This window comes from Megalopta genalis, unplaced genomic scaffold (genome assembly GCF_051020955.1).
Source record: "Megalopta genalis isolate 19385.01 unplaced genomic scaffold, iyMegGena1_principal scaffold0985, whole genome shotgun sequence".
NCBI lineage: Eukaryota > Metazoa > Arthropoda > Insecta > Hymenoptera > Halictidae > Megalopta > Megalopta genalis.
This window is the reverse complement of record NW_027477054.1, coordinates 78,074-102,247: the sequence shown is the minus strand read 5'-3', so window position 1 is coordinate 102,247 and position 24,174 is coordinate 78,074. Positions and strand designations below refer to the sequence as shown.

Genomic DNA, 24,174 nt, shown 5'->3' with positions numbered 1-24,174 from the left:
CATATGTTTCGCATGGAATTGAAGCTAACTCGGTTATTTCGCCAGCATTTGAAAACTATATAACTTATATCGCAAGTATTTGAGACTATATCATTTGTTTCGCGTGGATTTGAAGCTAAACCTTCAACATCGCATTGATTTGAAGCTACAACATGTGTTTCGCATGGATTTGAAGCAAACTCGTTCGTTTCGCCTGCATTTGAAGCAATATCACTTATATCGCAAGTATTTGAAGCTAAAGCATTTCTTTCGCATGGATTTGAAGCTAAACCCTCTACATCGCATTGATATGAAGCTATATAATGTGTTTCGAATGGAGTTGAATGTAACTCGTTTATTTCGTCAGCATTTGAAGCTATTTCACTTATATCGCAAGTATTTGAAGCTAAATCATTTGTTTCGCTTGGATTTGAAGTTAAACCTTATACATCGCATTGATTTGAAGCTACATCATGTGTTTCGCATGGATTTGAAGCTATTCTTTTCTACATCGCATTCATTTGAAAATACATCATGTGTTTCGCATGGATTTGAAGCTAACTCGTTTGTTTGACAAGTATTTGAAGCTAAATGAATTGTTTCGCATGGATTTGAAGCTAAACCTTCTACATCGCATTGATTTGAAGCTACATCATGTGTTTCGCATGGATTTGAACCTATCTCGATTATTTCGCCAGCATTTGATGCTAGACCACTTATATCCCAAGTATTTGATGTTAAATCACTTGCTACACATGGATATGAAGCTAAACCTTCTACATCTTTTTGATTTGAAGCTACATCATGTGTTTCGCATGGATTTGAAGCTAACTCGATTATTTCGCAAGCATTTGATGCTAGACCACTTAGATCGCAAGTATTTGAAGTTAAATCATTTGTTTCGCATGGATTTGAAGCTAAACCTTCAACATCGCATTTATTTGAAGCTACAGCATGTGTTTCGCATGGATTTGATGATAACTCGTTCGTTTCGCCTGCATTTGAAGCCATATCACTTATATCGCAAGTATTTGAAGATAAATCATTTGATTCGCTCGGATTTGAAGCTAAACCTTCTACATCGTATTCATTTGATGCTACATCATGCGTTTCGCATGGATTTGAAGCCAACTCGTCTATTGCGCCAGCACTTGAAGCTATATCACTTATATCGCAAGTATTTGAAGCTAAATCATTTGTTCCGCATGGATTTGAAGCTAAACAATCTACATCGCATTGATTTGAAACTACAACATGTGTTTCGCATGGATTTGAAGCCAACTCGTTTATTTCGCCAGCATATGAAGCTATGTCACTTATATCGCAAGTATTTGAAGCTAAATCATTTGTTTCGCATGGATTTCAAGCCAAACCTTCTACATAGCATTGATTTGAAGCTACATCATGTGATTAGCATGGATTAGTAGCTGACTCGATTATTTCGCCAGCATTTGACGCTAGACAACTTATATCGCAAGTATTTGAAGTTAAATCGCTTGCTACACATGGATTTGAAGTTAAACCTTCAACATCGCATTGATTTGAAGCTACATCATGTGTTTCGCATGGATTTGAAGCTAACTCGATTAGTTCGCCAGCATTTGAAGCTATAACACTTATATCGCAAGTATTTGAAGCTAAATTATTTGTTTCGCATGGATTTGAAGCTAAACCTTCTACATCGCATTGATTTGAAGCTGCATCATGTGTTTCGCATGGATTTGAAGCTAACTCGATTAGTTCGCCAGCATTTGAAGCTATAACACTTATATCGCAAGTATTTGAAGCGAAATCATTTGTTTCGCATGGAGTTGAAGCTAAACCTTCTACATCGCATTGATTTGAAGCTATATCATGTGTTTCGCATGGAGTTGAAGCTAACTCGATTATTTCGCCAGAATTTGAAGCTGTGTCACTTATATCGCAAGTATTTGTAGCTAAATCATTTGTTTCGCATGGATTTCAAGCCAAACCTTCTACATCGCATTGATTTGAAGCTACATCATATGTTTTGCACGGATTTGAAGCTAACTCGATTAGTTCGCCAGAATTTGAAACTATATCACTTATATCGCAAGTATTTGAAGTTAAATCATTTGTTTCGAATGGATTTGTAGCTAAACCTTCTACATAGCATTGATTTGAAGCTACATCATGTGATTAGCATGGATTTGTAGCTGACTCGATTATTTCGCCAGCATTTGACGCTAGACAACTTATATCGCAAGTATTTGAAGTTAAATCGCTTGCTACACATGGATTTGAAGTTAAACCTTCAACATCGCATTGATTTGAAGCTACATCATGTGTTTCGCATGGATTTGAAGCTAACTCGATTAGTTCGCCAGCATTTGAAGCTATAACACTTATATCGCAAGTATTTGAAGCTAAATCATTTGTTTCGCATGGATTTGAAGCTAAACCTTCTACATCGCATTGATATGAAGCTTCATCATGTGTTTCGCATGGATTTGAAGCTAACTCGATTAGTTCTCCAGCATTTGAAGCTATAACACTCATATCGCAAGTATTTGAAGCGAAATCATTTTTTTCGCATGGAGTTGAAGCTAAACCTTCTACATCTTTTTGATTTGAAGCTACATCATGTGTTTCGCATGGATTTGAAGCTAACTCGATTATTTCGCAAGCATTTGATGCTAGACCACTTAGATCGCAAGTATTTGAAGTTAAATCATTTGTTTCGCATGGATTTGAAGCTAAACCTTCAACATCGCATTTATTTGAAGCTACAGCATGTGTTTCGCATGGATTTGATGATAACTCGTTCGTTTCGCCTGCATTTGAAGCCATATCACTTATATCGCAAGTATTTGAAGATAAATCATTTGATTCGCTCGGATTTGAAGCTAAACCTTCTACATCGTATTCATTTGATGCTACATCATGCGTTTCGCATGGATTTGAAGCCAACTCGTCTATTGCGCCAGCACTTGAAGCTATATCACTTATATCGCAAGTATTTGAAGCTAAATCATTTGTTCCGCATGGATTTGAAGCTAAACAATCTACATCGCATTGATTTGAAACTACAACATGTGTTTCGCATGGATTTGAAGCCAACTCGTTTATTTCGCCAGCATATGAAGCTATGTCACTTATATCGCAAGTATTTGAAGCTAAATCATTTGTTTCGCATGGATTTCAAGCCAAACCTTCTACATAGCATTGATTATGAAGCTACATCATGTGATTAGCATGGATTAGTAGCTGACTCGATTATTTCGCCAGCATTTGACGCTAGACAACTTATATCGCAAGTATTTGAAGTTAAATCGCTTGCTACACATGGATTTGAAGTTAAACCTTCAACATCGCATTGATTTGAAGCTACATCATGTGTTTCGCATGGATTTGAAGCTAACTCGATTAGTTCGCCAGCATTTGAAGCTATAACACTTATATCGCAAGTATTTGAAGCTAAATTATTTGTTTCGCATGGATTTGAAGCTAAACCTTCTACATCGCATTGATTTGAAGCTGCATCATGTGTTTCGCATGGATTTGAAGCTAACTCGATTAGTTCGCCAGCATTTGAAGCTATAACACTTATATCGCAAGTATTTGAAGCGAAATCATTTGTTTCGCATGGAGTTGAAGCTAAACCTTCTACATCGCATTGATTTGAAGCTATATCATGTGTTTCGCATGGAGTTGAAGCTAACTCGATTATTTCGCCAGAATTTGAAGCTGTGTCACTTATATCGCAAGTATTTGTAGCTAAATCATTTGTTTCGCATGGATTTCAAGCCAAACCTTCTACATCGCATTGATTTGAAGCTACATCATATGTTTTGCACGGATTTGAAGCTAACTCGATTAGTTCGCCAGAATTTGAAACTATATCACTTATATCGCAAGTATTTGAAGTTAAATCATTTGTTTCGAATGGATTTGTAGCTAAACCTTCTACATAGCATTGATTTGAAGCTACATCATGTGATTAGCATGGATTTGTAGCTGACTCGATTATTTCGCCAGCATTTGACGCTAGACAACTTATATCGCAAGTATTTGAAGTTAAATCGCTTGCTACACATGGATTTGAAGTTAAACCTTCAACATCGCATTGATTTGAAGCTACATCATGTGTTTCGCATGGATTTGAAGCTAACTCGATTAGTTCGCCAGCATTTGAAGCTATAACACTTATATCGCAAGTATTTGAAGCTAAATCATTTGTTTCGCATGGATTTGAAGCTAAACCTTCTACATCGCATTGATATGAAGCTTCATCATGTGTTTCGCATGGATTTGAAGCTAACTCGATTAGTTCTCCAGCATTTGAAGCTATAACACTCATATCGCAAGTATTTGAAGCGAAATCATTTTTTTCGCATGGAGTTGAAGCTAAACCTTCTACATCGCATTGATTTGAAGCTGTATCATGTGTTTCGCATGGAGTTGAAGTTAACTCGATTATTTCGCCAGAATTTGAAGCTTTATCACTTATATCGCAAGTATTTGAAGCTAAATCATTTGTTTCGCATGGAGTTGAAGCTAAACCTTCTACATCGCATTGATTTGAAGCTATATCATGTGTTTCGCATGGAGTTGAAGCTAACTCGATTATTTCGCCAGAATTTGAAGCTTTATCACTTATATCGCAAGTATTTGAAGCTAAATGATTTGTCTCGCATAGATTTGAAGATAAACCTTATAGATCGCATTGATTTGAACCTACATCATGTGTTTCGCATGCATTTGAAGCTAAGTCGTTTATTTCGCCAGCATTTGAAGCTATATCACTTATATCGCAAGTATTTGAAGCTAAATCATTTGATTCGCATGGATTTGAAGATAAACCTTCTACATCGCATTGATTTGAAGCTATATCATGTGCTTCGCATTGATTTGAAGCTAACTCGTTTATTTCGCCAGCATTTGAAGCTATATCACTTATATCGCAAGTATTTGAAACTAAATCATTTGTTTCGCATGGATTTGAAGCTAAACCTTCTGCATCGCATTGATTTGAAGCTAAACCTTCTACATCGCATTGATTTGAAGCTACATCACGTGTTTCGCATGTATTTGAAGCTAAATCGTTTATTTCGCCTGCATTTGAAGCTATATCACTTAAATCACAAGTATTTGAATCAAGATCATTTGTATAACATGGATTTGAAGCTAATCCTCCAACATCGCATTGATTTGAAGCTACATCATTGGTTTCGCATGGAGTTGAAGCTAACTCGATTATTTCGCCAGAATTTGAAGCTATATCACTTATATCGCAAGTATTTGAAGCTAAATCATTTGTTTCGCATAGATTTGAAGATAAACATTATACATCGCATTGATTTGAACCTACATCATGTGTTTCGCATGCATTTGAAGCTAAATCGTTTATTTCGCCAGCATTTGAAGCTATATCACTTATATCGCAAGTATTTGAAGCTAAATCATTTGATTCGCATGGATTTGAAGATAAACCTTCTACATCGTATTCATTTGATGCTACATCATGCGTTTCGCATGGATTTGAAGCCAACTCGTCTATTGCGCCAGCACTTGAAGCTATATCACTTATATCGCAAGTATTTGAAGCTAAATCATTTGTTCCGCATGGATTTGAAACCAAACCTTCTACATAGCATTGATTTGAAGCTACATCATGTGATTAGCATGGATTAGTAGCTGACTCGATTATTTCGCCAGCATTTGACAATAGACAACTTATATCGCAAGTATTTGAAGTTAAATCGCTTGCTACACATGGATTTGAAGTTAAACCTTCAACATCGCATTGATTTGAAGCTACATCATGTGTTTCGCATGGATTTGAAGCTAACTCGATTAGTTCGCCAGCATTTGAAGCTATAACACTTATATCGCAAGTATTTGAAGCTAAATCATTTGTTTCGCATGGATTTGAAGCTAAACCTTCTACATCGCATTGATTTGAAGCTACATCATGTGTTTCGCATGGATTTGAAGCTAACTCGATTAGTTCGCCAGCATTTGAAGCTATAACACTTATATCGCAAGTATTTGAAGCGAAATCATTTGTTTCGCATGGAGTTGAAGCTAAACCTTCTACATCGCATTGATTTGAAGCTATATCATGTGTTTCGCATGGAGTTGAAGCTAACTCGATTATTTCGCCAGAATTTGAAGCTTTATCACTTATATCGCAAGTATTTGAAGCTAAATCATTTGTTTCGCATGGAGTTGAAGATAAACCTTCTACATCGCATTGATTTGAAGCTATATCATGTGTTTCGCATGGACTTGAAGCTAACTCGATTATTTCGCCAGAATTTGAAGCTTTATCACTTATATCGCAAGTATTTGAAGCTAAATCATTTGTTTCGCATGGATTTGAAGCTAAACCTTCTACATCGCATTGATTTGAAGCTACATCATGTGTTTCGCATGCATTTGAATCTAAATCGTTTATTTCGCCAGTATTTGAAGCTATATCACTTATATCGCAAGTATTTGAAGCTAAATCATTTGTTTCGCATAGATTTGAAGATAAACCTTATACATCGCATTGATTTGAACCTACATCATGTGTTTCGCATGCATTTGAATCTAAATCGTTTATTTCGCCAGTATTTGAAGCTATATCACTTATATCGCAAGTATTTGAAGCTAAATCATTCGTTTCGCATGGATTTGAAGCTAAACCTTATACATCGCATTGATTTGAATCTTCATCATGTGTTCCGCATGGATTTGAAGCTAACTCGTTTATTTCGCCTGCATTTGAAGCTACATCACTTATATCGCAAGTATTTGAAGCTAAAGCATTTCTTTCGCATGGAGTTGAAGCTATGCTTTCTACATCGCATTGATTTCATGCTACAACATGTGTTTCGCATGGATTTGAAGCCAACTCGTTTATTTCGCCAGCATATGAAGCTATGTCACTTATGTCGCAAGTATTTGTAGCTAAATCATTTGTTTCGCATGGATTTCAAGCCAAACCTTCTACATCGCTTTGATTTGAAGCTACATCATATGTTTCGCATGGATTTGAAGCTAACTCGATTAGGTCGCCAGAATTTGAAACTATATCACTTATATCGCAAGTATTTGAAGCTAAATCATTTGATTCGAATGGATTTGTAGCTAAACCTTCTACATAGCATTGATTTGAAGCTACATCGTGTGATTAGCATGGATTTGTAGCTGACTCGATTATTTCGCCAGCATTTGACGCTAGACAACTTATATCGCAAGTATTTGAAGTTAAATCGCTTGCTACACATGGATTTGAAGTTAAACCTTCAACACCGCATTGATTTGAAGCTACATCATGTGTTTCGCATGGATTTGAAGCTAACTCGATTAGTTCGCCAGCATTTGAAGCTATAACACTTATATCGCAAGTATTTGAAGCTAAATCATTTGTTTCGCATGGATTTGAAGCTAAACCTTCTACATCGCATTGATTTGAAGCTACATCATGTGTTTCGCATGGATTTGAGGCTAACTCGATTAGTTCGCCAGCATTTGAAGCTATAACACTTATATCGCAAGTATTTGAAGCGAAACCATTTGTTTCGCATGGAGTTGAAGCTAAACCTTCTACATCGCATTGATTTGAAGCTATATCATGTGTTTCGCATGGAGTTGAAGCTAACTCGATTATTTCGCCAGAATTTGAAGCTTTATCACTTATATCGCAAGTATTTGAAGCTAAATCATTTGTTTCGCATGGAGTTGAAGCTAAACCTTCTACATCGCATTGATTTGAAGCTATATCATGTGTTTCGCATGGACTTGAAGCTAACTCGATTATTTCGTCAGAATTTGAAGCTTTATCACTTATATCGCAAGTATTTGAAGCTAAATCATTTGTTTCGCATGGATTTGAAGATAAACCTTCTACATCGCATTGATTTGAAGCTATATCATGTGTTTCGCATTGATTTGAAGCTAACTCGTTTATTTCGCCAGCATTTGAAGCTATATCACTTATATCGCAAGTATTTGAAACTAAATCATTTGTTTCGCATGGATTTGAAGCTAAACCTTCTGCATCGCATTGATTTGAAGCTACATCACGTGTTTCGCATGTATTTGAAGCTAAATCGTTTATTTCGCCTGCATTTGAAGCTATATCACTTAAATCACAAGTATTTGAATCAAGATCATTTGTATAACATGGATTTGAAGCTAATCCTCCAACATCGCATTGATTTGAAGCAACATCATTGGTTTCGCATGGAGTTGAAGCTAACTCGATTATTTCGCCAGAATTTGAAGCTATATCACTTATATCGCAAGTATTTGAAGATAAATCATTTGTTTCGCATGGATTTGAAGCTAAACCTTATACATCGCATTGATTTGAAGCTATATCATGTGTTCCGCATGGATTTGAAGCTAACTCGTTTATTTCGCCTGCATATGAAGCTATATCACTTATATCGCAAGTCTTTGAATCTAAATCATTTGTTTCGCATGAATTTGAAGCTAAACCATGAGATTCGCATGAATTTGAAGCTAAATCATTTGTTTCGCATGGATTTCAAGCCAAACCTTCTACATCGCATTGATTTGAATCTACATCATGTGTTTCGCATGGATTTGAAGCTAACTCGATTATTTCGCCAGAATTTGAAACTACATCACTTATATCGCAAGTATTTATAGCTAAATCATTTGTTTCGCATGGATTTCAAGCCAAACCTTCTACATCGGATTGATTTGAAGCTACATCATATGTTTCGCATGGATTTGAAGCTAACTCGATTAGTTCGCCAGCATTTGAAGCTATAACACTTATATCGCAAGTATTTGAAGCGAAATCGCTTGCTACACATGGATTTGAAGTTAAACCTTCAACATCGCATTGATTTGAAGCAACATCATTGGTTTCGCATGGAGTTAAAGCTAACTTGAATATTTCGCCAGAATTTGAAGCTATATCACTTATATATTAAGTATTTGAATCTAAATCATTCGTTTCGCATGGATTTGAAGCTAAACCTTATACATCGCATTGATTTGAATCTACATCATGTGTTCCGCATGGATTTGAAGCTAACTCGTTTATTTCGCCTGCATTTGAAGCTACATCACTTATATCGCAAGTATTTGAAGCTAAAGCATTTCTTTCACGTGGGTTTGAAGCCAAGCCTTCTACATCGCATTGATTTGATGCTACAACATGTGTTTCGCATGGATTTGAAGCCAACTCGTTTATTTCGCCAGCATTTGAAGCTATGTCACTTATATCGCAAGTATTTGTAGCTAAATCATTTGTTTAGCATGGATTTGAAACTAAGCCTTCTACATCGAATTGATTTGAAGCTAAATCATGTCTTTCGCATGGATTTGTAGCTAATGCGTTTGTTTCGTCTGCATTTGAATATATATCACTTAAATCACAAGTATTGGAAGCTAAATCATTTGATTCGCATGAATTTGAAGCAAAACCATGTGTTTGCCACGAATTTGAACCTAAATCATGTGCTTCGAATGCATTTGAAGCATAATCATGCGTTCGCATGCATATGACTCTAACTCATTTGTTTCGTATGCAATTGAAGCTAAATCATCTATACCGCAATTATTTGAAGCTACATCATCTGTATCGCATGAAATTGAAGCTAAACCATGTGTTTCGCATGAACTTGGAGCTAAATTATGTGTTTCGCATGGTTCTGAAGCTAACACGTTTGTTTCGCCCGCATTTGAAGCTATATCACTTATATCGGAAGTATTTGAAGCTAAATAATTTGTTTCGCATGAATCTGAAGCGAACCATGTGTCTCGCATGAATTTGAAGCTAAATTATGTGATTCGCATGGATTTGAAGCTAACTCGTTTGTTTCGTCTGCATTTGAAGCCATATCACTTATATCGCAAGTATTTGAAGCTAAACCATTCGTTTCGCATGAATTTGAAGCTAAACCATGTGCTTCGCATGAATTCGAAGCTAAATTATGTGATTCGCGTGGATTTGAAGCTAACTCATTTGTTTCGCATGCATTTGAAGCTAAATTATGTGTTTCGCATGGATCTGAAGCTAACACGTTTGTTTCGCCCGGATTTGATGCTATATCACTTATATCGGAAGTATTTGAAGCTAAATAATTTGATTCGCATGAATTTGAAGTTAAATTATGTGACTCGCATGGATTTGACTCTAACTCATTTGTTTCGCATGAATTTGAAGCTAAACCGTCTACATCGCATTGATTTGAAGCTACATCGTGGGTTTCGCATGGATTTGAAGCTATCTTGTTTATTTCGCCAGTATTTGAAGCTATATCACTTATATCGCAAGTAATTGAAGCTAAATCATTTGTTTCGCATGAATTTGAAGCTAAACCATTTGTTTGGCATGAATCTGAAGCTGATGCATGTGTTGCGCATGAAATTGAAGCTCAATTATGTGTTTCGAATGGATTTGAAGCTAACTCATTTGTTTCGCCTGCATTTGAAGCTATATCATTTATGACGGAAGTATTTGAAGCTAAACCATTTGTTTCGCATGAATCTGAAGCTAAACCATGTTTTTCGCATGAGTTTGAAGCTAAATCATGTGTTTCGCATAGATGGGAAGCTAACTCGTTTATTTCGCCTGCATTTAAGCTATATCATTTATATCGCAAGTATGTCACGCTAAATCATTTGTTTCGCATGGCGTTGAAGCTAAGCCTTCTATATCGCGTTGATTTCAAGCTAAATCATTTGTTTCACATGGATTTGGAGCTAAGTCTTCTACATCGCATTGATTTGAAGCTAAATTACGTGGTTCGCATGGATTCGAAACTAAACCTTCCACATCGCATTGATTTGAAGCTAAATCATTTGGATCGCATGGATTTGAATCTAAACCTCCTACATCGCATTGATTTGAAGCTTAATGATGTGTTTCGCATGGATTTGAAGCTAACTTCATTATTTCGCCATCATTTGAAGCTATATCACTTATATCGCAAGTATTTGAAGCTAAATCATTTGTGTCGCATGGATTTGAAGCTAAACCTTCTACATCGCATTGATATGTAGCTGCATCATGTGTTTCGCATGAATTTGTAGCCAACTCGTTTATTTCGCCAGCATTTGAAGCTATATCACTTATATCGCAAGTACTGGAAGCTAAATCATTTGTTTCGCATGAATTTGAACCTAAATTATGTGATTCGCATGGATCTGATGCTAACGCGTTTGTTTCGCTTGCATTTGAAGGTATATTACTTATATCACAAGGATTTGTAGCTAACTCGTTTGTTTCGCCTGCATTTGTAGCTATATCACTTATGTGGCAGGTATTTGAAGCTAAATCATTTCTTTCGCATGGATTTGAAGCTAAACCTTATACATCGCATTGATTTGAAGCTAAACCTTACACATTGCATTGATTTGAAGCTACATCATGTGTTCCGCATGGATTTGAAGCTAATGCGTTTGTTTCGTCTGCATTTGAATATATATCACTTAAATCACAAGTATTGGAAGCTAAATCATTTGATTCGCATGAATTTGAAGCAAAACCATGTGTTTGCCATGAATTTGAACCTATATCATGTGCTTCGCCTGCATTTGAAGCTACATCACTTATATCGGAAGTATTTGAAGCTATATCAATTGTGTCGCGTGGATTTGAACCTAAACCTTTTACATGGCATTGATTTGAAGCTTCGTCATGTGTTTCGCTTGGATTTGAAGGTAACTCGTTTGTTTCGCATGCTGTTGATTGTAAATCATGTATATCACAAAAATTTGAGGCTAAACCATTTTTTTCGCATGAATCTGAAGCTAAACCATGTTTTTCGCAAGAATTTGAAGCTAAATCATGTGTTTCGCATGGATTTGAAGCTAACTCGTTTGTTTCGCATCCAGTTGAATCTAAATCATGTATACCGCAAGTATTTGAAGCTAAACCGTGTGTTTCGCATGAATTTGAAGCTAAGTTATGTGATTCGCATGGATTTGAAGCTAAATTTTGAGATTCGCATGGATTTCAAGCTAACTGGTTTGATTCGCATGCAGTTGAAGCTATATCACTTATATCGCAAGTATTTGAAGCTAAATCATTCGTTTCGCATGAATTTGAAGCTAAACCTTCTACTTCGCATTGATTTGAAGCTAGATCATGTGTTTCGCATGGATGTGAAGTTAACTCGTTTGGTTCGCATGCAGTTGAAGATAAATCACGTATATCTCAAGTATTTGAAGCTCAGCCATTTGTGTCGCAAGAATTTGAAGCTAAACCATATGTTTCGCATGAATTTGAATCTAAATTATGTGATTCGCATAGATTCGAAGCTGAACCAACTGTTTGACATGAATTTGAACCTAGATCATGTGTTTCGTATGCTTTTGAAGCTTAATCATGTATTTCGCATGGAGTTGAAGCTAACTCGATTATTTCGCCAGAATTTGAAGCTATATCACTTATATCGCAAGTATTTGAAGATAAATCATTTGTTTCGCATGGATTTGAAGCTAAACCTTATACATCGCATTGATTTGAAGCTATATCATGTGTTCCGCATGGATTTGAAGCTAACTCGTTTATTTCGCCTGCATATGAAGCTATATCACTTATATCGCAAGTCTTTGAATCTAAATCATTTGTTTCGCATGAATTTGAAGCTAAACCATGAGATTCGCATGAATTTGAAGCTAAATCATTTGTTTCGCATGGATTTCAAGCCAAACCTTCTACATCGCATTGATTTGAATCTACATCATGTGTTTCGCATGGATTTGAAGCTAACTCGATTATTTCGCCAGAATTTGAAACTACATCACTTATATCGCAAGTATTTATAGCTAAATCATTTGTTTCGCATGGATTTCAAGCCAAACCTTCTACATCGGATTGATTTGAAGCTACATCATATGTTTCGCATGGATTTGAAGCTAACTCGATTAGTTCGCCAGCATTTGAAGCTATAACACTTATATCGCAAGTATTTGAAGCGAAATCGCTTGCTACACATGGATTTGAAGTTAAACCTTCAACATCGCATTGATTTGAAGCAACATCATTGGTTTCGCATGGAGTTAAAGCTAACTTGAATATTTCGCCAGAATTTGAAGCTATATCACTTATATATTAAGTATTTGAATCTAAATCATTCGTTTCGCATGGATTTGAAGCTAAACCTTATACATCGCATTGATTTGAATCTACATCATGTGTTCCGCATGGATTTGAAGCTAACTCGTTTATTTCGCCTGCATTTGAAGCTACATCACTTATATCGCAAGTATTTGAAGCTAAAGCATTTCTTTCACGTGGGTTTGAAGCCAAGCCTTCTACATCGCATTGATTTGATGCTACAACATGTGTTTCGCATGGATTTGAAGCCAACTCGTTTATTTCGCCAGCATTTGAAGCTATGTCACTTATATCGCAAGTATTTGTAGCTAAATCATTTGTTTAGCATGGATTTGAAACTAAGCCTTCTACATCGAATTGATTTGAAGCTAAATCATGTCTTTCGCATGGATTTGTAGCTAATGCGTTTGTTTCGTCTGCATTTGAATATATATCACTTAAATCACAAGTATTGGAAGCTAAATCATTTGATTCGCATGAATTTGAAGCAAAACCATGTGTTTGCCACGAATTTGAACCTAAATCATGTGCTTCGAATGCATTTGAAGCATAATCATGCGTTCGCATGCATATGACTCTAACTCATTTGTTTCGTATGCAATTGAAGCTAAATCATCTATACCGCAATTATTTGAAGCTACATCATCTGTATCGCATGAAATTGAAGCTAAACCATGTGTTTCGCATGAACTTGGAGCTAAATTATGTGTTTCGCATGGTTCTGAAGCTAACACGTTTGTTTCGCCCGCATTTGAAGCTATATCACTTATATCGGAAGTATTTGAAGCTAAATAATTTGTTTCGCATGAATCTGAAGCGAACCATGTGTCTCGCATGAATTTGAAGCTAAATTATGTGATTCGCATGGATTTGAAGCTAACTCGTTTGTTTCGTCTGCATTTGAAGCCATATCACTTATATCGCAAGTATTTGAAGCTAAACCATTCGTTTCGCATGAATTTGAAGCTAAACCATGTGCTTCGCATGAATTCGAAGCTAAATTATGTGATTCGCGTGGATTTGAAGCTAACTCATTTGTTTCGCATGCATTTGAAGCTAAATTATGTGTTTCGCATGGATCTGAAGCTAACACGTTTGTTTCGCCCGGATTTGATGCTATATCACTTATATCGGAAGTATTTGAAGCTAAATAATTTGATTCGCATGAATTTGAAGTTAAATTATGTGACTCGCATGGATTTGACTCTAACTCATTTGTTTCGCATGAATTTGAAGCTAAACCGTCTACATCGCATTGATTTGAAGCTACATCGTGGGTTTCGCATGGATTTGAAGCTATCTTGTTTATTTCGCCAGTATTTGAAGCTATATCACTTATATCGCAAGTAATTGAAGCTAAATCATTTGTTTCGCATGAATTTGAAGCTAAACCATTTGTTTGGCATGAATCTGAAGCTGATGCATGTGTTGCGCATGAAATTGAAGCTCAATTATGTGTTTCGAATGGATTTGAAGCTAACTCATTTGTTTCGCCTGCATTTGAAGCTATATCATTTATGACGGAAGTATTTGAAGCTAAACCATTTGTTTCGCATGAATCTGAAGCTAAACCATGTTTTTCGCATGAGTTTGAAGCTAAATCATGTGTTTCGCATAGATGGGAAGCTAACTCGTTTATTTCGCCTGCATTTAAGCTATATCATTTATATCGCAAGTATGTCACGCTAAATCATTTGTTTCGCATGGCGTTGAAGCTAAGCCTTCTATATCGCGTTGATTTCAAGCTAAATCATTTGTTTCACATGGATTTGGAGCTAAGTCTTCTACATCGCATTGATTTGAAGCTAAATCACGTGGTTCGCATGGATTCGAAACTAAACCTTCCACATCGCATTGATTTGAAGCTAAATCATTTGGATCGCATGGATTTGAATCTAAACCTCCTACATCGCATTGATTTGAAGCTTAATGATGTGTTTCGCATGGATTTGAAGCTAACTTCATTATTTCGCCATCATTTGAAGCTATATCACTTATATCGCAAGTATTTGAAGCTAAATCATTTGTGTCGCATGGATTTGAAGCTAAACCTTCTACATCGCATTGATATGTAGCTGCATCATGTGTTTCGCATGAATTTGTAGCCAACTCGTTTATTTCGCCAGCATTTGAAGCTATATCACTTATATCGCAAGTACTGGAAGCTAAATCATTTGTTTCGCATGAATTTGAACCTAAATTATGTGATTCGCATGGATCTGATGCTAACGCGTTTGTTTCGCTTGCATTTGAAGGTATATTACTTATATCACAAGGATTTGTAGCTAACTCGTTTGTTTCGCCTGCATTTGTAGCTATATCACTTATGTGGCAGGTATTTGAAGCTAAATCATTTCTTTCGCATGGATTTGAAGCTAAACCTTATACATCGCATTGATTTGAAGCTAAACCTTACACATTGCATTGATTTGAAGCTACATCATGTGTTCCGCATGGATTTGAAGCTAATGCGTTTGTTTCGTCTGCATTTGAATATATATCACTTAAATCACAAGTATTGGAAGCTAAATCATTTGATTCGCATGAATTTGAAGCAAAACCATGTGTTTGCCATGAATTTGAACCTATATCATGTGCTTCGCCTGCATTTGAAGCTACATCACTTATATCGGAAGTATTTGAAGCTATATCAATTGTGTCGCGTGGATTTGAACCTAAACCTTTTACATGGCATTGATTTGAAGCTTCGTCATGTGTTTCGCTTGGATTTGAAGGTAACTCGTTTGTTTCGCATGCTGTTGATTGTAAATCATGTATATCACAAAAATTTGAGGCTAAACCATTTTTTTCGCATGAATCTGAAGCTAAACCATGTTTTTCGCAAGAATTTGAAGCTAAATCATGTGTTTCGCATGGATTTGAAGCTAACTCGTTTGTTTCGCATCCAGTTGAATCTAAATCATGTATACCGCAAGTATTTGAAGCTAAACCGTGTGTTTCGCATGAATTTGAAGCTAAGTTATGTGATTCGCATGGATTTGAAGCTAAATTTTGAGATTCGCATGGATTTCAAGCTAACTGGTTTGATTCGCATGCAGTTGAAGCTATATCACTTATATCGCAAGTATTTGAAGCTAAATCATTCGTTTCGCATGAATTTGAAGCTAAACCTTCTACTTCGCATTGATTTGAAGCTAGATCATGTGTTTCGCATGGATGTGAAGTTAACTCGTTTGGTTCGCATGCAGTTGAAGATAAATCACGTATATCTCAAGTATTTGAAGCTCAGCCATTTGTGTCGCAAGAATTTGAAGCTAAACCATATGTTTCGCATGAATTTGAATCTAAATTATGTGATTCGCATAGATTCGAAGCTGAACCAACTGTTTGACATGAATTTGAACCTAGATCATGTGTTTCGTATGCATTTGAAGCTTAATCATGTATTTCGAATGGATTTGAAGATAACTCGATTGTTTCGCCTGCATTTGAAGCTATATCACGTATATCGCAAGTATTTGAAGCTAAATCATTTGTTTCGCATGGATTTGAAGCTAAACCTTCTACATCGCATTGATTTAAAGCTAAATTACGTGTTTCGCTTGGATTTGAAGCTAACTCGTTTGTTTCACATACAGTTGAGGATAAATCATGTATATCACAAGTGTTTGAAGCAAAACCATTTGTTTCGCATGAATCTGAAGCTAATGCATGTGTTTCGCATGAAATTGAAGATACATTATGTGTTTCGCATCGATTCGAATCTAATTCGTTTGTTTCGCCTGCATTTGAAGCTATATCATTTGTAACGCAAGTATTTGAAACTAAACCATTTCTTTCGCATGAATCTGAAGCTAAACCATGTTTTCGCCTGCATTTGAAGCTATATCATTTAAATCGCAAGTATTTGAAGTTAAATCATTTGTTTTGCTTGAATTTGAACGTAGACCATGTGCTTCGCGTGAATTTGAAGCTAAATTATGCGATCCGCATGGATTTGAAACTAACTAGTTTGTTTCGCCTGCATATAAAACTATATCATTTATATCGGAAGTATTTGAAGCTATATCATTTGATTCGCATGGATTTGAAGCTAAGCCTTCTTCTTCGCATAGATTTGAAGCTAAATCATGTGTTTCACTTGGGTTTGAATCTAACTCGTTTGTTTCGCATGCAGCTGACTCTAAATCATGTATTTCGCATTTATTTGAAGATAGTAGGTATATATGTTGCGTTCTGCAATCAATTGCGAGGGGAAGGCTGCGCCGGGGCGGTGGGGTAAAGGGAAGGAAGCATCATCGTGAGCGGCACGCGTCGTGTGGAGGGGGGAAGTCACCGATAAGGAGTTTTGCGGTTTTGCATCCGGAGAGGTTCTCGGACGCCTTACCCGGAAGTTGCTTATCTTGCGAAGCGATATCGGGGATTTTGGTTTCGTTTATTAGATTTCTTAAAGTATGGTTTTTTATCTTGGTTTAATATTGTAGCGAGCGAGCGAGAGAGAGAGAGAGGGGGGAGGATGCAGCGGTTGTTCTCTCTTTTGCAAAAGCGATGCATGATTTTTCTCGCGCGTGCGTTAGGCGCGACGCATTTATAGAAGTTTGTGGTTTTGTATCCGGAGAGACTCGCGGATGCTTTACCCGTGATTTTGGTCTCGTTGAGATTTCTTAAAGTAAGTTTTTTTATCTCGGTATAATATTGTAGAGAGCGAGCTTGAGAGAGGGGGGGAGGATGCAGCGGTTGTTCTCTCTCTTGCAAAAGCGATGCATGATTTTTCTCTCGCGACGCATTTATAGAAGTTTGTGGTTTTGTATCCGGAGAGACTCGCGGATGCTTTACCCGTGATTTTGGTCTCATTAAGATTTCTTAAAGTAAGTTTTTTTTTTATCTCGGTATAATATTGTAGCGAGCGAGAAAGAGGGCTGTATTGCAGCGGTTGTTCTCTCTCTTGCAAATGATGCGGACAGAGAGAGAGATATTTTTTCTCTCTCTTTTACTGTTTTTTGCTTTTTCCCTTTGCAGCGAACATTTTATTCGCTACTGAGTTGAGTATTGGTATGGAAGTTGGTTCGTTGAACGTGCCATCGTTGCAATCGTTCGCAACGTCTAAGATATTTGAACACGGTGTTCATAATTTTTCGAGCATTGCTCGACGGATTTTTATCCGATATTGTGATGTTATTTTGTGCGACGTGTACTGTGTTTTTCGTCGGAGATATCCGCACGCTAGGTTTTCATACGTGGGTGCATGCGTGTTCAAATCGCGAGACTTGCTCGATTACGTGATATACAATAGTATTGATGTTTTAAAAGTAATTGTTCCTTTGAGCACGCAATGTTGTTCGAAGAGATCGTTGAAGAGGATTATTTTTAAATACCTTAAAGAAACTGATTATGTTTGCGTCGAACCAGTGTTGATACCATTATCAAAATTTGAACGGAGTATGACCAGAGGTGATTTCCTCCCTCCATTGAACAAAGTGAAGAGAAGATTGGAATATTCATTGCACGACGACGACGATGATTGGGATATTCGTAAAATCAAATGGGACATTAATTTACCGACCGAGAAACTCAATGCTTCACGCGTGAAATTCATATCGAAGTATTTTTCATCGAGTGACGAAGATACGTCGTGAGATGATTCCTACATTACAGAATTTGGTTTGGGGATACGTCATAAACTTATACCTGAACGATCAATTTCCGCTCGAGTGGAAAACAGCGACGGAACGTCTAATGCGAAAAGATTTGACGAGTCGCGTGAGTTTCATCTACACGAAACGATTTAGCCAAATTATAGTGAAATGACCCGCGATCGATTCACCGTCCGCGATACTACATATCATCGAGATGGGAGAGCATCGCGTGGTTGGTTGTATAGTGTAGTTACGTTCGTGAGAACTGGAAACTTAACCGACGACGTGAAATCAAAATTGAAAAAACTTCTTTTTAATAATTGATGTGAATTAATATTTTCACAAGATGACGCAAGTTTGCAAGGACATGTTGAAATCGTTAACACATATGTCAAGGATGATTCGAACTGTGGACGAGTATCGCGAATGGACGAAATCATGTATTGAATGTTTACAATGGTGTAGGAAATATATGATCATTGTGAAGAAAAACGAAGCACCCATAGGTGTAAAATCGAGTTTGCTGTCGATCATGTGTCGTATGAAAACTTTGAAGGTCTCGTTAGATCATCGGTTTTCATCACGCGTTGGTAGCGGTTTGTATGGAAACGTTGGCGCGAGAGCATCGACTCTTCGTTGGGAGAACATCGAGTCGGCGTTTAAGAATCGTATATCGACCGGCGTTGTGATCAACGTCGAACATGTCGATCCACGTCATTTCTTGCAACACGCGAAGCGAATAGTTACGAATCGTATTACAGAACTTTTGAACGTTCATTTGTCGTTAAAAGTGAACGTAGTATTGGAGGCGGAATTTGTACTGCGCGACGAGGTTTCGGTGAAAAGTTTTAGCACGCGAAACGTCGCGCTCTTTCATTCGTCGAATCTACGTCGCTGGTATGCGAAAGATGTTGTGCCAACGCTTTTGACATCGATAGAAGAGTTTCAAGAACGAGACAGTGGATGGGCGTTATCGAAGATCCTGCATTTGATGGTGAATTCCAACAAATATCAACCGTTACAAGCAGGTTGTCAGGTATCCGTGCCTCGAACAGTGCAATTAAAGAAAGCTGTCCTCAATGTGTACAGTGACGACGATAATGCATGTTTCTATTGGGCAGTGGTGGCAAGCCTATATCCAGCTAAAAATAATTTGAATCGCACATCATCCTATCCGCATTACAGCGATGTGCTCCACACCGAGGGATTCCAATTGCGGATGTTGTTCAAGGACATACCAAAGTTCGAAAAAGCGAACGACGTTTCCGTGAACGTGTTCGAGTGGGGAGGGGAACAAGAAAGATGTCGGACGTTGCATTTGACCTCAAGGAAGCGGGAGAAACATGTAAATTTGCTGCTCATACACGACTCCGAAAACTTGCGCAATCATTATCTGTGTATTAGGAATTTATCTCGTCTGGTTTCATCTCAGATCAGCACGCAGCACAATAAGCATATTTGCGATCGGTAAGATCCACACATGTAAATTTTTTTCTTTCTTCTGGATGATGGTGGTGGTGGTGGTGGGCGAGAAAAATTAAAATAAAAAATTATGTTTTTCTTTGTCAGGTGTCTACAGTATTTCAAATCGCAGGAAAAATTGAGCATTCACGAGATCGACTTCAGTCGAATGAACGAATGTGCTTTGAAACTTCCGACGGAAGACGATAAATGGCTGAAGTTCAAGAATTATGCGTACAAGGAACCGACACCGTTCGTTATCTACGCAGACTTGGAATGCCTGCTGGAGAAACAGGAAAATCAAGGTCATGGAGCTTACTGTAGATATCAACATTACCATGCCTTCAGCGTAGGCTACTACCTCCATTGCCGATACGACAGTTCGTTGAGCGAGTATCAGGCTTATCGTGATGAGAAAGGTTGTATCACATGGTTTGCATCGAAGTTGCACGAGTTGAGCTGTAAATTGCAGCCGGTGTTTGATCGAACGGTTCCAATCGCTCCGTTAACCGCCGCACAAATCTCAACTTTTCGTACCGCCACGTATTGTCACGTGTGCGAAGAACCACTCGGTAATGACGACGGGCGAGTGCATGATCATTGTCATTTTACAGGTGCGTATCGGGGTCCGGCGCACAGCCGTTGCAATCTGAGCTATCAATCCTCGTACGTGATACCGGTGGTTTTTCACAATTTGTCCGGCTACGACGCACACTTTTTCATCAAAGAATTGGCAAACGCGTTTGAAGGTAAAATAGAGGCGTTACCGCTGACGAAAGAGAAGTACATTTCTTTCACCAAAACACAGTAAGAGGAATAATGATGCGATCAAAAAATCGTGGAAGAAGTGCATAAAGTTTCGATTCATCGATTCGTTCAAGTTCTTGAATTCGAGTCTGGACAAGTTGTCGTCGTACTTGGACAAGAGCGACTTGCATATCGTAAGGAACCAATTAAATCGTCTTTCGAACGATGATTTTCATCTTCTAACCAGGAAAGGCGTTTTCCCATACGACTATGTATCGACCTATGACAAATTAAGCGACACTTGTTTACCACCGCGCGAAGCATTTTATAATCAGTTATGCGACAGCGAGATATCCGACGTCGACTATTGTCACGCGAACGAAGTTTGGTCACGTTTCGGTATACAAACGTTAGGACAGTACAGCGACTTGTACTTGAAATTGGATGTGTTGTTGTTGGCCGACGTGTTTGAAAATTTTCGCGAAAAGTCGCTCGAGAATTATAAACTCGATCGAGCACACTATTATACGTTGCCCGGTTTCGCGTGGGACGCGATGCTAAAATTGACGAAGATCGAGTTGGAATTGTTCACCGACGTTGACATGCTTTTGTTCGTGGAGCGGGGAATACGAGGTGGGTTGAGTCAATGTTCGCATCGTTACGCGCGCGCGAATAACAATTATATGTCGACGTACGATTCGGCCGAACCGTCTAGCTATCTGATGTATTTCGATGTTAATAATTTGTATGGCTGGGCCATGTCGCAGCCTTTGCCGCACAGGGGTTTCCAATGGGTTGACGATACGAGTAATTTCAACATCGATTCCGTGCCGATCGACAGTCCCGTCGGGTACATTTTAGAGGTCGACTTAGAGTATCCTCAGGAAATTCATGATGCTCACGCGGATCTTCCATTTTGCCCGATTCACGAGGTTGGGACGTTGCAAAAGAAACTGTTGACAACGCTTAGCGATAAGAATCGTTACGTTCTCCATTATCGATACCTCCAGCGATGTTTGAGGTATAATTTAAAATTAAAGAAAATTCATCGTATACTGAAGTTTGAACAATCATGTTGGTTACGCCGTTACATAGATTTAATTACGAGGTTGCGCGCCAACGCAAACAATGACTTCTCGAAGAATCTGTTCAAACTGATGAACAATGCAGTGTTTGGAAAAACGATGGAAAACGTTCGAAATCATGTAAACGTAAAGTTGCTCTCGCGATGGAGCGGTCGATACGGTGCTGGGCGTTTAATAGCTCGACCAAATTTCCATAGCTGTACTGTATTCTCCGAGGATTTTGTCGCAGTTCAAATGAAGCAGCTTTCTATTAAATTTTATAAACCTATTTACATAGGCATGTCAGTGTTGGACATATCTAAATTACATTTGTATGATTTTCATTATGGCTACATGCTTCCAAATTTTCAAGAAAGATGCAGGATTTTGTACACGGACACGGACAGTTTAATTTATCAGATTATTTGCGACGATGCGTACGAGATGATAAAACGTGACATTCACCGATACGATACTTCCAATTATGACAGAAATAACGTGTACGGCGTTCCGATCGCGAATAATAAAGTATTAGGATTAATGAAGGACGAGAACGGAGGTAAAATCATGACAGAGTTTGTGGGTCTTCGCTCGAAAATGTATGCTATTCAGGTACAAGACAAAGACGATGTAAAAAAGATTAAAGGAATTAAGACTAACGTGACGATTAAAAATATAACTTTCGACGACTATTTAGCATGCCTTCACGATCATTTAGAAAAATCAGTTTGCGTTAAATTGATAATGTCTATACAACATCAAGTGTATTCAGTATCACAGAGTAAATTAGCATTGAGTCCATACGATGATAAACGATACATTTTAAACAATTCGATCGAAACCCTTCCTTGGGGACATTATAAAATCGCGAAAGGGGGAGAGGGGGAGGGAGAGGGAGTGGGGGAGAGTTAGAAAAAATAAAAGCGGTTATATAATTTCATCGATGTTTCGAATCCCATGTTGCGCGCGCGCGTGTTCACTTTTATTTGTAAGCGGAAAAGGGGCGTATACGCTCCTTGTATTGTTATCTTGCGTGTAAGAAGGGGGAAAAATGGTAGGGGAATTGTATATATAAGCTTTTGACATTGCGTACAGCGAGTAGTGCGTTCTACAGATTACTTTCTTATAGCGCAGTTGTTCTTCAGTATTATAATATTCACAATGTCAAATCAAACCAATAATTTTTTACATAAAAATGGATCTCACAACGATTATAAAAATTATGGGTAAGTAGAAGAAAGTTTGAAGGGAATAAAATGTTCCTTTTATGAAAGAAGAAAAAAAAAATTGTATGTTATTTCTTTTATAGATACTCCATTTCGATGAAACGGTCGTTTCAACAGTCGCAACCCCAGTCGCAGCAGTAGCAGTTGCAGATACCGCGCAACGCACGAATCTTGGGTAGAAGATACTCCATAGCCGGCAATTATTTCAAGTTCCTTGAAATTTGTGTACGCGTGGATGAAAATTTGCGCGTCGAGTTCGTCTTGGGGGACAATCGTGGAACAGAGATTTCTTTTTCAATGGCTACGTGGAAACTGCTGGTGAAAACTAGAGATTATATTCGCAATTACTTCGACGCGGACAAGAAGGAAAAACAAATTGATGAGACTTTATCGTTACAAATTGTTAATTTTAATGGAATGAGCCTAATCAAGTTGTTCGATTCTCAAGCATCGATTTATGTTACGAAAGAGACGATGGATAATTTGTACAAAATAGAGTTATGTATGGATCATATGTATTCATGGTTATTAGAAAATATTCCAGAAATTGTCTGATCGATTGCGAATTGTTAGCTTTATGTTTAGATCTAATCGTATCGAAAGCGAGTCGTTGAAATTGTGTACGGGTGGGCGGGAAATTAATTAGTATTAATGTAAGAAGCATTTTATGTATTTTTTCATGTTTATTAGAGAAACAAAAATAAACATTACATTATATAATTAAAGTACAGATGATTTCTTTATCCAAGAGTTATGTGACGAATCCAGCCCCAACCATTTTACATATATTTAATTTCCTTTTCGACGCAATACTTTTTCTACTAAATACACGTCGGCATATTTGGTAGCGCGTATCTCGTATTCGTAAAATCCTCCAGCGATAGGTTTGTTCTGCAAATCAACCAAAAGGTACGTGACGGGGTTCGTTCGTTTCACCGTCGCGATCTTCCGTTGACCAGTTCGGCGTGTATCCTTTGTCGAATGCGGTTTTGAACTTGCTGATACGCACATAGTCGCCAACTTTGAATTTCGCAGGACCGGCG

At 37.6% G+C, this 24,174-nt stretch overlaps 1 protein-coding gene across 1 annotated transcript; it reads left to right on the top strand.

Moving 5' to 3' along the window:
* The first annotated feature begins 22,025 nt into the window (after nt 1–22,025).
* On the top strand, nt 22,026–22,817 carry LOC143263643 (uncharacterized). The gene has a single exon (XM_076528460.1). The coding sequence runs from the start codon at nt 22,026–22,028 to the stop codon at nt 22,815–22,817; it is 792 nt and encodes a 263-aa protein (XP_076384575.1).
* The last annotated feature ends 1,357 nt before the right edge of the window (nt 22,818–24,174 follow it).